The 15,130-nt window shown below is 43.9% G+C and overlaps 1 protein-coding gene across 1 annotated transcript in view; it reads left to right on the top strand.

The window, feature by feature from the left end:
• Positions 1-4,873: 4,873 nt before the first annotated feature.
• RIMS4 (regulating synaptic membrane exocytosis 4) overlaps positions 4,874-15,130 on the top strand; it is a 17,044-nt gene continuing 6,787 nt past the window's right edge. The window contains exon 1 of the mRNA XM_009998695.1: positions 4,874-5,010. Within this exon, the coding sequence (XP_009996997.1) occupies positions 4,934-5,010 (77 nt within the window). The 5' untranslated portion in view covers positions 4,874-4,933. The remainder of the gene's footprint in view (positions 5,011-15,130) is intronic.

The raw sequence follows: 15,130 nt of genomic DNA, 5'->3' as shown, positions 1-15,130 counted from the left end.
ACGTTATAATGAGATCCAATTAATAAAGAACAATATTATGGGAATATAATTAACACTAGTCAAGAAGGACTTAAGGAAAATGGGTCTTGACAGACATTTTTTTTTTTCCTCCAAGTTTTAGCAGAAGCAGGTATCTGGGTAAATGTGATAAGTAGGTAAGGGTTTTGTCCTAGAACAACATGACCCTAAAAAACTCTGATAGTGATAAATAGATTAAAAACTTCATGTCTCAGAAAGCAGTTGTCAAGGAAAAACCTCAAAGGTAATAGGCTCTTTTGAAGGCCTGGTGCTGTTCAGCTTTTTCATTTGATTTGGAGCTTGAACATTAATACATTCACAGGTGATATGCATGTTAGCAAGATAGTAAATAATATTGAGGACGGGAGGATTGTGTAGAGCTGTCAGAACATTTTGCTCTCTCCTCAAATTAAATATGTTTTATTACATATTTCTGAATACAATTTTCTATAAGTTCATACCAGCAGAACAGGCAGGGACTGACTACACAGCATCCAGGTGAGATGTGATGCTATGCCAAGAGCTTACTGTGGTCTTGGGAGACACAAGCAGAAGCAGTGGAGATGAGAGAACAAGCTGATTTTTACTTCTGTATGTGGTTTTGCATAAAAATACAGTCTCCAGCTTTGCTGTGTGTGACCTCATAAAGGGCGTTCAAAACCTGGGGAGATCATTAAAAAGATTCAAGGGCAGGAGAAAAAAAATGCATGAGAAGCATAAAAAATCTGTCTGACTCGTCAAAAAAGATTGAGAGATGACTTGATTGTGCTGCAGAAGAATCTTTATAGGTGGATCAGAAAGCTGTGATGGAGAAGGGCAGTAAAAAACCCTGATGGCTGAAAGCTGAAACCAGGCAAACTTAAGTCACATTTCTAAATGTCAGGTTGTAAAATAAACTGCACAGGCAAATGGTAGATTTCTCCATCACTTGATATCTTCAAATTCAGAGTGGACAGCTTTTTAGAAAACACTCTTGCCAAAAGTAAATTGTTTGGCTGAACAGAGCGAAATCGAAGCGCCTGTCGACACAAAACCCTGCAAAGAGTTTGCTGGTCCCTTCTGGTTCCTGGTGTCTGAGGTGCTGCCTGCCTTCAGCCTGGGTATTTGGGCAAAACATTTCATCTTTCCAAGGTCATTCTGAAGCAGAATCTGCTCTTCAGCTGCATGTTGCACTGCAGAGCTTAACCTTTATCACTTACTGCTTAATTGGAAAGTGCAGGCAATGAATGTGGTGATGCTGCAGAAGTGTGGATCCTACGCTTACTTGTTCTAGGTACTGCTCGTGATTAAATTAAGACCAGTGGTTTTGCCAGGTAACATCCAGATGGGTGCATATCATTTACCTTCTTGATTTGCAGAGATGTCGAAGCCCAAGATTTCAGATATTACTTGTCAACCTTTTTCAAGCCACAGACGAGCAGCACAGCTTTGTCTTATCTTCCTTTCTGCACTGACCCTTTTCAGATGCTACTCCTGACCTGCCCTTCCCTCCCAGCTGAGGGGGTTAAAACACAGTATTTCCAAACTGCGCTGATTACGGGTAAAGTTTGACCAAAGGTTTTACGTCGGTTATTTAGGAACCTAGGTCCCATTTCTGATGGCATCTCTGATGCTTACACCAACCTCTTAGCCCGTTTCAGTCTTGACTCTGGCCACAGTGGTTTGGGAGCTTGCCTTTTTTATGAAGCAGTTTCTTCTTTTTAAGGGAAACTTCTGGCAAAAAAGAGACTGGAGGGGAAAACAGCTGGAAAAGCCTTTCTACAGAATAATGGGATGTGTGCAATGCAGGAGTCACTCTGGATCTCTGTCTGGAAGACAAAGGAGGAACAAAAGATTCTTGTAATCTTGTTTCTGTCCTCTTGTTTTCCAAAATTTCTCCGTGTTACCAATATAGTATTATTATTAATAATGATAATAATAATGATAATGATGATAATGATGATAATGATGATAATGATAATGATAATGATAATGATAATGATAATAATAATAATAATAATAATAATAATAATAATAATAATAATAATAATAATAATAATAATATCCATGTTTCCGAGCAGCACAGCTTTGTCTTATCTTCCTTTCTGCACTGACCCTTTTCAGATGCTACTCCTGACCTGCCCTTCCCTCCCAGCTGAGGGGGTTAAAACACAGTATTTCCAAACTGCGCTGATTACGGGTAAAGTTTGACCAAAGGTTTTACGTCGGTTATTTAGGAACCTAGGTCCCATTTCTGATGGCATCTCTGATGCTTACACCAACCTCTTAGCCCGTTTCAGTCTTGACTCTGGCCACAGTGGTTTGGGAGCTTGCCTTTTTTATGAAGCAGTTTCTTCTTTTTAAGGGAAACTTCTGGCAAAAAAGAGACTGGAGGGGAAAACAGCTGGAAAAGCCTTTCTACAGAATAATGGGATGTGTGCAATGCAGGAGTCACTCTGGATCTCTGTCTGGAAGACAAAGGAGGAACAAAAGATTCTTGTAATCTTGTTTCTGTCCTCTTGTTTTCCAAAATTTCTCCGTGTTACCAATATAGTATTATTATTAATAATGATAATAATAATGATAATGATGATAATGATGATAATGATGATAATGATAATGATAATGATAATGATAATGATAATAATAATAATAATAATAATAATAATAATAATAATAATAATAATAATAATAATAATAATATCAGTGTTTCATAGCTGTACCAGCAGTTGGGAATACTAGAAAACCACCCACTCACAGAGAAGCAGTAGCTTTGAATCGAAGTGGGCAAAAAAAAGCAGCAAGCACCTTGGGCTGCTCTAATGCCTTGCTCATTCCCAAGCCTCTCGTTTTTTTGCCAGATGTGGATGCAGTCTTCTATATCTCCAGGCATCTCATTAGATTGGGGAAGAGATTTCCTAAACAGATGGTTCATAGTTGGGCAACTGGGCATCTTTAATTTGTTTTCTACCTGTATGTCAATTTGCTGCTTCAACTGTGGTTGTGTACAAAGGCTCTTGTGAGGACTAACCTAAAAAGCACAGGAGGATGAGTGTTCTGAGAGTGCACATGTGAGGGAGGGATGAGCATTGATGGATGTGGATGACTAAGAGATTGTGGAGGTGAATGTGAGACAAATTAAATAGACCATCAAGTCTGCCTGCAAGGCTGTGGGATGCTCTCTGAAAGGAATACAGAAACCCCATCAGAGTATCCAACGGGCTGTACAGGGCTTGTCAAAGGGTACTGCTCTGTAGTGGTTAGAGTGGTAGATAAGGCTCTTTCAAGAGGCTTTGCTTTTACTGATGCCTGCATTGTTATTCTTGCCTGAAGGTTTGGATTTTGAAAGCACATTAAAAATATGTTTTATGTTTGTGTAACTTCCTGGTTTATACAGTGTGCTTCATACATTGCTCTAGGCACACAAACAATGGAAACTGTAGTTAATGTTAACCCAGAACATACATATTCTATCCTCTTATCCCATAGGGATGTGCATACACATGCTCTACCATATGTGGGGACAGCAGCTGGTACAGAGCCCTGAGGCCAACATATTTATCCAGTTTGAAACCTGATGATACCAGAGGAAAAGGAACTTTATAGCTATGTTTATAGAAGAATTTTTGCCTTTGCATTTCAGTGTAGGTATAATTTGAGAGGTAGGATAGGAAGCATTTCTGCTATCTTACTGGTTTTTTGGTAGGGTTTTGGATTGTTTTTTTTATGAGGTGTCTGTTCACACCAAGACCCCCAGAAAAGTGTTTTAAGTCAAGCAGCTTGCTACACAAATAAGTGTTCTACCTATTTTAGACAGGTTGTTATAGATGGCCTCGTGTTTCCAAAGTAGTTGGGAAAGACTTGTTTTCTTTAGTATTTTGGGGATCCTGAGTTCTCTAGACTAAATAGCTGTGTCATTTCTTCTCCAGGAAGAACTCCAGGGGAACTCAAAGAGCTGGTGGGTTTCTGAGAGCACTGGGGGTTTGTTGCCTGCATCCAGATTAAAGGACAGCACCTTCAAAGGGTTTAGATAATTCTGCTTTGTTCAGCAAACTTGTAGCAGATGTGTTTCAGGATGAGTGCTCCATGTGGGATAAAATGTGGAGCTTCCTAACACCAGCTAAAGCAATTAATAGTAATGGTATTCATTACATATTCATTACATAACACGGTTTGTTCCAAGAAACAGACTGCTAGAGATGGAGGATGAAAATAGAAACTGTTAATTTCAGAGGGCTGAGTCTCTCAAGACTGCACTCAGGAGGAACCAGCACCTGCTTAATTCCCTTTGTGCTCTGGCCTAGGGCATGTATGAAGGGAATAGTCCTCTTCGGGGTTTTTTACTTCTGGTGCCACCAGGGAATGTTTTGGCTGTGCGCAGCTATTCCCCTATGACCTGTTAGGGAGGGCTACTGCATTCACAGCACCTCTGGTGCTGCCTGGCCTTTTCTTCCCCTCTACTCCCTTGATGCACCAGAGGCTGTGGCTCTTTGCTGCTGCACACAGTCTCAGGGCAGCAATGTGGGATTTAGGAATGGGTAGCTCCGTGTCTAAGCCAGGTGTGTGCCTGCTTGTGCCTGTGCTTGGCACATAATTAATTGGTACAAATCGCTGCTGTAGGTCAGGTGGAGTGTATGGTTTGGGTTTCTGCTGGGCCCTGGCTTACTGGAGCATGGGGCGTGTTCCAAAGATGACTGGAGCTGCTGATGAAGCAGGGCTGAGTAAGGAAACACTGTGAGTGCAAAATACTGCCTGGCTGCCAGATGCCAAGCTGGTCTTCTGGAAGACCTTCTCTGCTTCTCCTTGACTCTGTCATTGCAAAGGGCTGTGAGAACAATAGCTGACTGTCCTTTCTCCCCTGTTGTTCCTAGATGGGGATGGTCGGAGACTCAAAGGAGCCATCCAAAGGAGCACAGAAACTGGGCTGGCTGTGGAAATGCCCAGCCGGACTGTCCGCCAAGCCAGCCACGAGTCCATAGAGGACAGCATGAACAGCTATGGATCAGAGGGAAAGTAAGTCATTGAAAGGGAGCTGGGTAATCACTTGTGGGATGCACTGTTCTTCTTATACCTATTAATTTTCCTCCACCATGATAGATGATGTGTTTGTCTGACTTGCCTGTGCTGCAGGTGTCCTGCCCATTCAATTAGAGTAGAACAGATCTCTCTGCCTGCATAGCTGGCACATACTCAAGCTGTTTATGTACTTTTTAGTGTCCTCATTATTCTGAGCTGAAGCAGATACCCATTACTTTTAACCACTTTGCCTTTAGAAGACTAATTCAGGGTGAATAGCTGAGGCTCATTACTGGTAATAAATTACAAGACAGTAGTCTTTAATGTTGCACAATAGCTGTCCATCTTCTCTGTTTCAAGATAGCCTTTTGGATTGGGAGGGGGAGAAAGTCAAGGTGATGATAAGGCTGCAAGTAGCAAAATAATCTTTCTTATATAAAAATCTGGAAGCCTGCATATACTTTTGAGAACAAGCTTTCTTTTGTTTCTTCTGAGTTACTGTCCTACAAAAATGTATTTTAGAAACTGTTTTTGACCCTGGGAAAAATTATAGCACACTTTGCTGCACTTAGGCTTTACACCACTGTGCAAAGCAGGGCATTCTTAGGCCAGAACTTTGGGAACTGACTTGTCTCCAATTCTCAATTTTGTATTTCCAGTGTTTGAAGCCATATATGGAGATTACAATTACTTTTATTAAGCTGACCATTCATGGGAATCTTTGGAACAGAAAAAACCCCAGTATTTGAAAAAGGGTGCAATATATACTATCAGATTCTGTGCTTCTAGGTATGAGGCCAAAATGTTTGTATCCCTGAAACATGCTCTGTTTAAGCCAAGTAGCACACTTGGCATTGCTCTGTACGCTCCAGTCCTACATGGTATTCCAAGTACACCATGCTGCTGAAGTGATAGGATTGTCCAAAGGCACTCCCCATTAATGTGGTTCTGGTGTTAAATAAGTAACAGGCTGTAAATTAAGAGAGACTTTCTTTAGCTTTAGAAGTAGGCTAATCCTGGAAAGACATCATAGATCTGTGCTGAAGGTTGGATATAGTAATGAGGCACAGGCTGTGATAGCAATCTTGCCACTCCAAAGCTGTGATGTACCTTATCTCTTCTGTGAGCTGCTGTCTCCACGGAAATATTCCTGCTACACCATGGCAGTCCTGTGGCTTGGAGTTCTGCCTCTGCTACGAGTTGCAGAGGATTAGTGATTAAGTTCAGTCCCCTGGCAAAGCGGGGCAGGAATCTGCTTTCGTACAGAGTAGAATTCTTTCCTTTTTATATTTACATAGCTTACCCTCCCAGGCAGGGGTATACTTCTCTGAAGGGTCTGTGTCTTATTATCGCATACACTGGCTGTTGTGATTGTGCTTTCCTGGAGAGAGAATAATTCTGCCAACAAAATCCTGCACCCAGGCAAGTGCTGTTTTACCCTGAAGGCAGGCGACATGGAGCTGCCAGCTCAACAAAGAGAGAAAAATTCTATCTTGCAATTCAAATGTCTTTATTAGAACAAGTCTAACATTTGGTACTCCAACCTTGAAAACTGCCAGAATATCCTTGCCAGCCCCTCTGCCAGGGATGGGACAGTTTCTCCTCTTCTCTGAAAAGTGTGATCAAGTGGTTCCTGACTGCTTTGTTCCTAGGTAGGATAATTGATCTCTGGAAAGCCTGTGGGAATTGCAGCTATCTGTCTGAGCTGCAAGTGATAAGCAAACAGGGCTGAAAGTACAAAGTACACTAATGATAAGAGGGCTCTTACTCTCTTGACACACAGTGGGAGGGCAGTTTCTCTGCTTTCTTTTTCTGCAGCAAAGAAAGCAATTGTGTGGGGAATAGCTTTGAGGGATGGAAATGTATTCTCTTAAATCAGGTATCTCTTGACCTGTCTCATTTTCTGTAGCTGTGTTCCCAGGGAGGCAAAATGGAGATTCATGAGACTGTGATAACTGTTACAAGTTTATTTTCTTTTTAATGCTGGGTTTCTGACTGATATACTCGTAGGTCAGAGACAGTTTTCACCAGTGACTGTCAAGAACCCAGTTTTTGGCAAGACAAGGATGCCTTAGTTCTTCCTAACCATGCCTTCTTTTGGTATGTTCACACAGGGAAGATTTGGTGAAACTTTGCTCCACGAAGTCTTGAAGGACCTGCTCTTGAAGTGATGCTGATTGACTGATTCCACATTTGCTGTGACGAGTTGGCTGCAGCCACCCACAGCTGCTCAGTGCCAGGGCAAAGCATCACACCTCAAGAATTTTTCTCTAGTGTGTGAGAAATGCTGCTTTTCTTGTGAATACTAGAGTGCATGAAATCTTCAAGGTTTTTTATGGAGAGGCTTATTGTGTAGGATATGCTTCTCCTCAGATATGCTAGGCCCTTCTTCAAGAAAATATTCTCTTTAGGGTTTTAACAGAAGATGACGTATACTGAAGATTAGCTGCTCTAAAGGATGTCTCATGGAATTCAAGCTTGTGTGCATGCCATTAAGTGCTGACACTGACACACTGCTCCATTTAAATTTTGCTGTACAAAAAGTCCTCCAGCTATCTTACTCATATTTTATACTGCACAGTGGTTGTGTACCAGTGTTGGAAATTAATATAATAAGACTCAGTTTGAGGCCTTGTAGAAGGGAAAGGTGATACTTAATCTAAACAAAATTGTGTTCTGTCACTTGTGCTCTCACTGGGCTTTGCTCACTCGTGGTCTCATCACCCCACAAAGGCACCAAGCCCCATGTGTCCAGGTGCTGTAGCCAGGCTTAGTTGTGTGCTGCAGGGAGGACCAGGAACACCATCTGTCAAGCCTTCACTGTGTCTTCTCAGTTGTTCTGCAGAACAGACTGGCTCTTGAACTGTTTCTTACACTTTCTAGGACTTAGGTCTTACTATGTGGTGATCTTTCACCACAGGGTCTTGGGTTTTTTTGGCTTTCTTAGATCTTACACAGTGCTGCTACCTTCCTGTTCGGGGTTTGGGGAATCTTTATGGCTGTAGTCTGCTTTTGAACATGGTATGGAAGTGATGTGCTCTCTGACTTTGTCCTCCTGTTGTCAGAGGACAGTTCTGCTGCTGGCAGGTTGTTTGTGCTTCACACACACAGATGTTTCCATTCATAATTCATCCAGGGCAATCTTAGCACTGGTTACAAATCTCTACAGCAATTGGTATTTTCTGCTGTGTATGTACTTAAAAATCTGCATGAGAGGACAGTTACCCACTGCAGCAAATGCCTGCTGGGTGGTCTTAGGACAGATTACTGCAAGAATAAAATTCAGAATATAGGAAAAACTCACAAAGCAAGCCCTGAGATTCAGCAGAGATCTCCAGCTTCATTCTAGCCTGTGCACAATCTACATCTTGTTTTGGCTGGGTTTTGCTGCAGCTGCATGAGACCATGTGCAACATTCAGTAAGCAACAGATTCTGGACTTGGGGGTAACTTACTCCTGCCAACCACTTTTCTTTCTGAAAATGGAGCAGGGAGACAAAAATGGACCTGGAACAAAGGACTGCTAGCTGCTATAGTCCCTCATAAGTGGTACTCAGGGGCTTTTTTGTTCTTGCTAGCTCCTACTGAGATGATTAAGTTCTGGAGAGCGAAGGTGATTTCCACCTTAGAAAAGCCCAGCAGGTGATGACTAGCAAAGACTTACAGGATTGTTCTTGTACTATCTGAGATGAGTCTGCCTGTCCAGCCAGGAAGCATTTTGTTGTTAGCCTTATCATCACTCTTTTCCCACGGTGAGGGCAGCCGCAGCCTGAGCCCTGCCTGAAGCCAGCCTTGTGACCAGGGCTGGAGGCAGACAGCAGCTGGCATGCTCACTCCTCTTGGATTTGTTCAGTCTCAGGCTATTTCTGCAAGCTGCAGCTTATACCATTTCTTCCATGGAGGCACACAGGAAGAACCAATGCTGGAGTGAGACTAGAAGAGCCACCTGTCCTTGTCTGCTTCAGGATGGAGCAGGAACTAATGGGAAGCTAGAGAAAATACTGGCCTGGCTTGTGACCGTATGACCATGTGAAAATCCACTTCTCTTCACCAAAAATTATCAATCATCATTTGAGAATTACCGAGACTTGAATCCTAAACACACAGTTCAGGAGATTCATGTTGTAGCTGTTTATTCACTTAATCTCTTTTTTTTGGGTATCCAAAACAAGTGAACTTCCAGACTCTTTTATAGCAGATTGCCTTTAGGACTCTTATCCAAGACATTTAAAAGAAAATATAATGAAGCGTGTTGTTAATAAAGTTTGAATTATAAGGAATCAGGGCCTTTGGAGATGGAAACTAGGGAAGGCATGGGGGGATTTTTTCTGTAATATGTCAAGAAATTAGTCAGTCTGTTCAGCAGCAGCACATGCTTTTGTGCTGTTAAGCTTGACCAGCACAAGGATGTGACCTTGAGAGCTGAAGTGAATCCCACCTGCAGCAACCTCTTGGGAAGAGGCAAAGCTGCTCTCTGAAGGCAGGTAGCTTTTATTCAGTGCATCTAAGATGACTTGTGATTGCTAAAAATGGAGCTAGCCTGGTAAGGTGGGGAAGGGAATGGGGGAGGTCTTTGTACAGAATTCAGTGCATAGTTTTTATAGCTCTGTTTAGGTGGCAGGATTCATACAGCAGAAGGAATCGGGTACGCAAGCGGAGTACAGGGTGTTACAGCACATAAGACAGCACGTCACAGTGCTAAAAATGTCACAGAAAGTGGAGTGGTTGGGGGAGAAATGGAGCTTGTTGAGAGGCAGAGATGGAGATAATGTCTGGCAGAGGAGAGAGATGTGTGGTCGGTGGGGTTAGGTTGGGTTTGGGTCCCTCAGGGATAGTTGCTGATGGGAAACCTTTTTAGACCAAGTGAAGGTTCCTTGCAGCATTCACATTGACTTGGACAGAGCAAGGGGCTGTGTGCCCAGACCTCTGACAGTGTATTGTATTAATAATTCCTCATGTGCACCAAAAATATTTTAAAGGTAGGAGAAGTGGTTGTAAAATTAAGCAGTTCTGCCTTCCTCCTTAGCTGGTAGGAGGCTTCTGGCTACTGTCTTGGTTTCTGTCTGTAAGATGCAATTTAAAAGACCTTAAGATGCAGTATGGGTGATTGTTATACAGTATGTTCCTGCTGCCTGAAATTGGAGCTCTGATGGCTTTTTTCTATGCTCAGATAAAATAACTGTCAAATATTTTATTGGTCTCAGAGGAGATTCCTCCACCCTTTCTTCTAGATGAAGAAAGTATGTGTTGCTGTCCCTGTTTTTTACTGACTGAGCTGGAAAACTTAGCAATTCATGAAATGTAGACATACAGCAAATGTGTTGGTTCAGCTGTGCAAGTCAAACCATTCAGTTGCAGGGCTGTGTTAAGGCAACTTGCTTATTAATTGCAACTTTATGGACTAAAAGGTCAAAAATAAGTATTTTAGAAAGTACTTTCTGGGTACAGAATAATTTTTTAACCGTGGGCCCAAACACATCCCATGTAGGTACTAGGCACACTGGAGCCCCTCTTCAGGAGAGTGTGGCTTATAAAGGCTTGAGTTGATGGCAAATGGGGGTTGTGTGGAGAGTGTGGATAAATCCACAAAAAGGATAGGACAAAATGTTACCTTCTGAAAATATCTGCACTCTGGGTGTGCTAGGGGGTGGCTGTGTTGAAGCCATTTGGCTTTGCCACCACCCACCCTGCCTGAACCTCCAGCAGTGGAGCAGTGCAGCTAATGGGGATGTGGTCCAAGGGGACACAAAGTCTTCTGTGAACACCCCTCCTCTTGACAGAGCTCCTTGACCTGTGTAGGGAGCAGGAGATGAATGCTTGCTCTGCATTTCTTCTGCACAGTCACAGCAGCCAGTATGTGGCCATTACAAGTTGGTACAATGGAGACTAGTCCCAAAGTCTTGTAAGATAGAATTAAAAAGTACTCTCTCAAGGGCAAAGGAAAGGAGATACACTGGTCTGTGCATTCACTGATGTGCAAAGAGGAAGGACTGGAAAAAGATTGGAAAGGAAAAAGCAAAGCACAGGAATAAATTTTCTAGGGAGGGATTTTAAGAACAGGTTAGACAAGCAGCTGTTATGAATGGTTTAAATAAGGCTGGTCTGGCCTTGGGACCTGGGTGTGGACTGGGTGACCTGTGGAGATGCCTTCTTGCCAGATTTCCTGCGAGTTTTGCAAGGTTCTGACAAGCTGATTCTGCAGATGGTTGCAGCAGCATAATGGTGTACCTGGCATGCAGAGTCCCAGAAGCAATTTAAAAATAGATTTAGAAAAGAGGTCAGACAAACTCCGCATGGACAGGGAAAGAAATTAATGATACATTTTCCCTAAACGTGTCTGTGCTGTTACACGCTCTGCATGCTAATCTGCAGCCAGCGGGTGGGGTGTGGGGGAGGCTGAGCAGAGGCAGCATGAGAGGGATCAGCACTGGTGCTCTGAATTTTCATTGTACCATTTTGTATGGAAATCAGCCTTGTCCATCAGGGAATTCAAATCCTGATCAGTTTATAAGCCAACTTTGAAAAGCTAGTTCTCCATCTGAATATATATGAAGAGCAGCAGCCTCGCCAGGAAGGAACCGGCTGAGGGATGCTTTGCATCTGGAGAGGAAGGGCACAGGTCTTTGCAATGGGTAGGTCAGGAAATGCTGCTACCTTGAAAGAGCAGAGCAGCAAGCAGCTGGCAAGGAGCCTTTAAGCCACTCTTAAATTACATTAGAGAGGACAGATTTCATATGCTCTGACCTACAGCAGGAGCGCAGTCTTCAGAGACTGCTGCACAGATTTCCTAAGTAATCAGGATTATGAGTGTTGTGTTGGAAAAAGCCAACACATCTCGGCGGTCCCAGCCCAGTTAGAGCACACTGTTCCTAAGCCTGAAGGAACCCACAGTTCCATTCTGCATATAAACGTGTCACAAAAGAAATAAATTGTTTATGCAGTCAGCTTTTTCATGAAGTCTGGAATGGTGAGGAGGTCCATGATCTGCCTGGGGATTGCAGAGGGGCAGCCCGGGCTGAGCTAAGGGCTCTGCCTCCCCGGCCGGTGTCTGCGGGGTCTTGTCTCCCTCTCGTGGGTGTCCAAACGACTGCAACAAGAGCAGATGTCCCCTCCTGTCCCAAGCTGTGTCCATGCTGCATGCTCTCAGCACGGCGTGGAGGAATCCACACTAGCTGGCTGCTGTGCCAGGGACAGATTTAGCTTAGAAATGCTTGTTTTATCCAGGTGTCTGCGGTGGGTTTTGCAGCCTGTGCTGCAGGTGGAGCTGGTACCTGTGCAAACAAAATTTACATTCTTGCAGGTTTCCAATGATGCTGCTGCACATCAGTGGGCTCAGAAACCCCAGGATCAGCAGTATCCTGAGCATTGTCCTTCTGCAGCCCCTGCTTTGCCTGATTACTTGCAGCATCAAGCACGTGGGTCCTCCAGCAAGACGCCCTTCATTTGTCCTTGACACCCTCCAGGTGTATCATGAAAGGGTGGCATGCACCTCAGAGAAGCAGTAATCTGTTTTAGTGAGGTAAAAATAGTAATTTGAGTTCAATAAATTCGATGGGATTTAACAAAATTTAAGAGCTTTACCAAGGTTCATTAAGTGTGATGGCAGGACTCCCCTTATTAATTACTGCATGGAAGAAACATACAAAGGGGTAAAGTGCATCCATCACAAGGTGTCACTGACCTCCCTGTGCCTTCAGGTCAATAACAGAGTCACGTTCAACTTAGAACCAATTCCACAGCAAAACATAATCTTTAACTTCATTAAAATCATTCTCATTCAGCTGTGGTAAAGCAGAGCCCATGAATCATGATTAGTGAAAGCAGAGGGCCAGAGAAGAGATAATTAATTTCTCTTTCCTGTGAAAAGGCTGTGCTGCCCTGGCTCAGTGGAGGATTTGTGCCCTTTAGACAGAAGGCTGGCAAGTGTCACCTGTTAATCTTCTCTGTGTGTGGCTGTTTGTCAGCACAAGATGGTCCCCAGGGCACTGCTGGGTATGACAGTTGCTATTTGCAAATCATCTGCAAAATGCTCCCTCTTTATTCCTCTAGCTATATTTGGCACTTCTTTTAAGATTGCAATAGAAAAAGAAAGATATCTCATCTTGGCAATCACCAGGTTGTAGCTATTCCTCCCCTTAAGGGAGGAGTGTTTAGTCATGGGAGGGTAAGGGCTTTCAAGAGTTACTCCAGTGCCTGTGAAACCCATCTGCTGGCTGTCACCCAAGCTGGAACTGCCACAGTCACCTGTGGCAGGTCCATTGGGGGCACATCTTTCTGCCAGCACATCCAGTGTGTGGGGGTTCAGCTGGAGAGCTGGTTGCTGAATCAAGGGCAGGTGCGAAGCAGGTTGGTTCCTTCAGAGGTGAGGCAGGAGAAGTCTGCTGAGCTTGCAGCATGTGGCAGGGGTCGGCTCTTGGGAGCACCTTGGCTGTGTTTAAAGACTTGAAGGAAGTTGTGGTGGTCCCTGGAGCTCTTTTCCTCCCTGCTTCAGCTGCAGGAAAAGCAAGTGAGGGAAGGGGGAAGGTCTGTCCCACCAATCTCAGAACCACACTGTATGCACTCCCCATCCCAGCTTCTCTCCAAGCACTTGACAGACAGAGCTCACTGAGCTGGATTTGAGCATCCTAAATTTAGCCAATGCAGCTGAGTGGTTCCTGCTGTTTTTAATTCACATGCATACTAAATTTCTGCAGTTTTATTTTCCCCTTCCCTCTCCTCTCCAGGGAGAAGCAATAGCTTTCTTAGAGGTGGCTTATGATTTTTCCAGACAGAAATTGTTTCCATTCCAGGGTTATTGGCAATACCCAAATGTATGTCAAGGAATTAGTCAAAGCCAAAGAGCCTGATTTAGAGCTGCTGCTTCTAATGTCTAATAAAGCAGCACAGAAAAGGGCAGCCTCTGTGCGATGGAGCAGCCAGTCCCACCAGCTAATGGCATAATCTATTGAAGAATTAAATTCCTATATCTTCCCTTCCCAGTCAAATATAACAACAGCATTAACTGTCTAACCTAATACCAAGTTTCATAAAGTGCTAGTAAACCTATTAACTGAGGCTGTTATCCAAACTGACAGTGTCTTGACCTTGGCCTGGGTTTTTAAGTGGGTTCTTGCCATGCCTCTGGAGATCAGTGCTACAAAGCAGCAGCAGCAGCTTCATCTAAGCAGCAGCTCGACTGCCCTGCTGGCAAGGGTCCCTGCTGGTGCCACAGTCCTGGTGGCCCTGCAGGAATGTCTTGCCCTCTCTTTGTAATTTGCACTGAGAAGCATTTGTTGTTTCAAGGTCATTCCCAACCCTTCGTCTTCTGAATCTCTGTGGAGGTAACAGTAATATTTGTTTGCTGTAGATGTTTCCAGTTGCTGTTGGTTCACCTTTAGCCCAACAGCCCTTACTCTTGTGCTTTCTAACTCTGCAGTTCATGCTTTCCTACCATTTTGCTCCATATCACTGATGTAGGCTGTGGCATTGGCTGCTCCTTTATCAGGTGCTTTAGTTTTCTCTGCTGGGCAGAGCCTTTGGGAGCAGTGTTGCCCTAAGGAGAGCTGAGCTGGTCTGTGAGAGCACGGATGGTTTCTCTCCATGCACGTATCAACTGCAGGCAAATAGTTGGCATCAGCCTTTTGGTGTGATTCTCTCTCCAGCAGCTAAGGGGAAATGGTCTCCCGTGGAAAGTTTTGTGGAACATTTTGAGTGTTCAGGGGCCAGAAAGGTCTCTCTTCTTTACTGTCCTTCCTTCCTTTACTGGCCTTCTCCCATCTGTGTCCCCACTGCTTTAACAGAGCTGGACATCACCCTGGAGAGGGATCACTCTGAGACCTGGTTCTGGATGTGCTGCAGGCTCTCGCAGTGCAAGGCTTTGCTGAGTCCTGGGTTTTCCCTCTGCTGTTCCAGTCCCAGGCATCTTGTTAATGAGCCCAAGCATCTGTTTTGAGCACAGCAGTGAACATTTCCCTGAACGGCTGTGAGTTGGCTTGCCAGCCTGTTATTTACGTGCTCGTTCAGGTCACATACTCCCCAGGGTAGGAGTGAGACCCATGCTCAGCCCATTTATCTTCTATGAGTTGAGGAGAATAAAGAAAACATTTACTTTCTGGCTGATGGTCCATTCATCTCCTGCT

Source organism: Chaetura pelagica, unplaced genomic scaffold, assembly GCF_000747805.2.
Source record: "Chaetura pelagica isolate M959 unplaced genomic scaffold, ChaPel_1.0 scaffold275, whole genome shotgun sequence".
Taxonomy (NCBI): domain Eukaryota; kingdom Metazoa; phylum Chordata; class Aves; order Apodiformes; family Apodidae; genus Chaetura; species Chaetura pelagica.
This window is presented reverse-complemented; position numbering and strand designations above follow the sequence as displayed.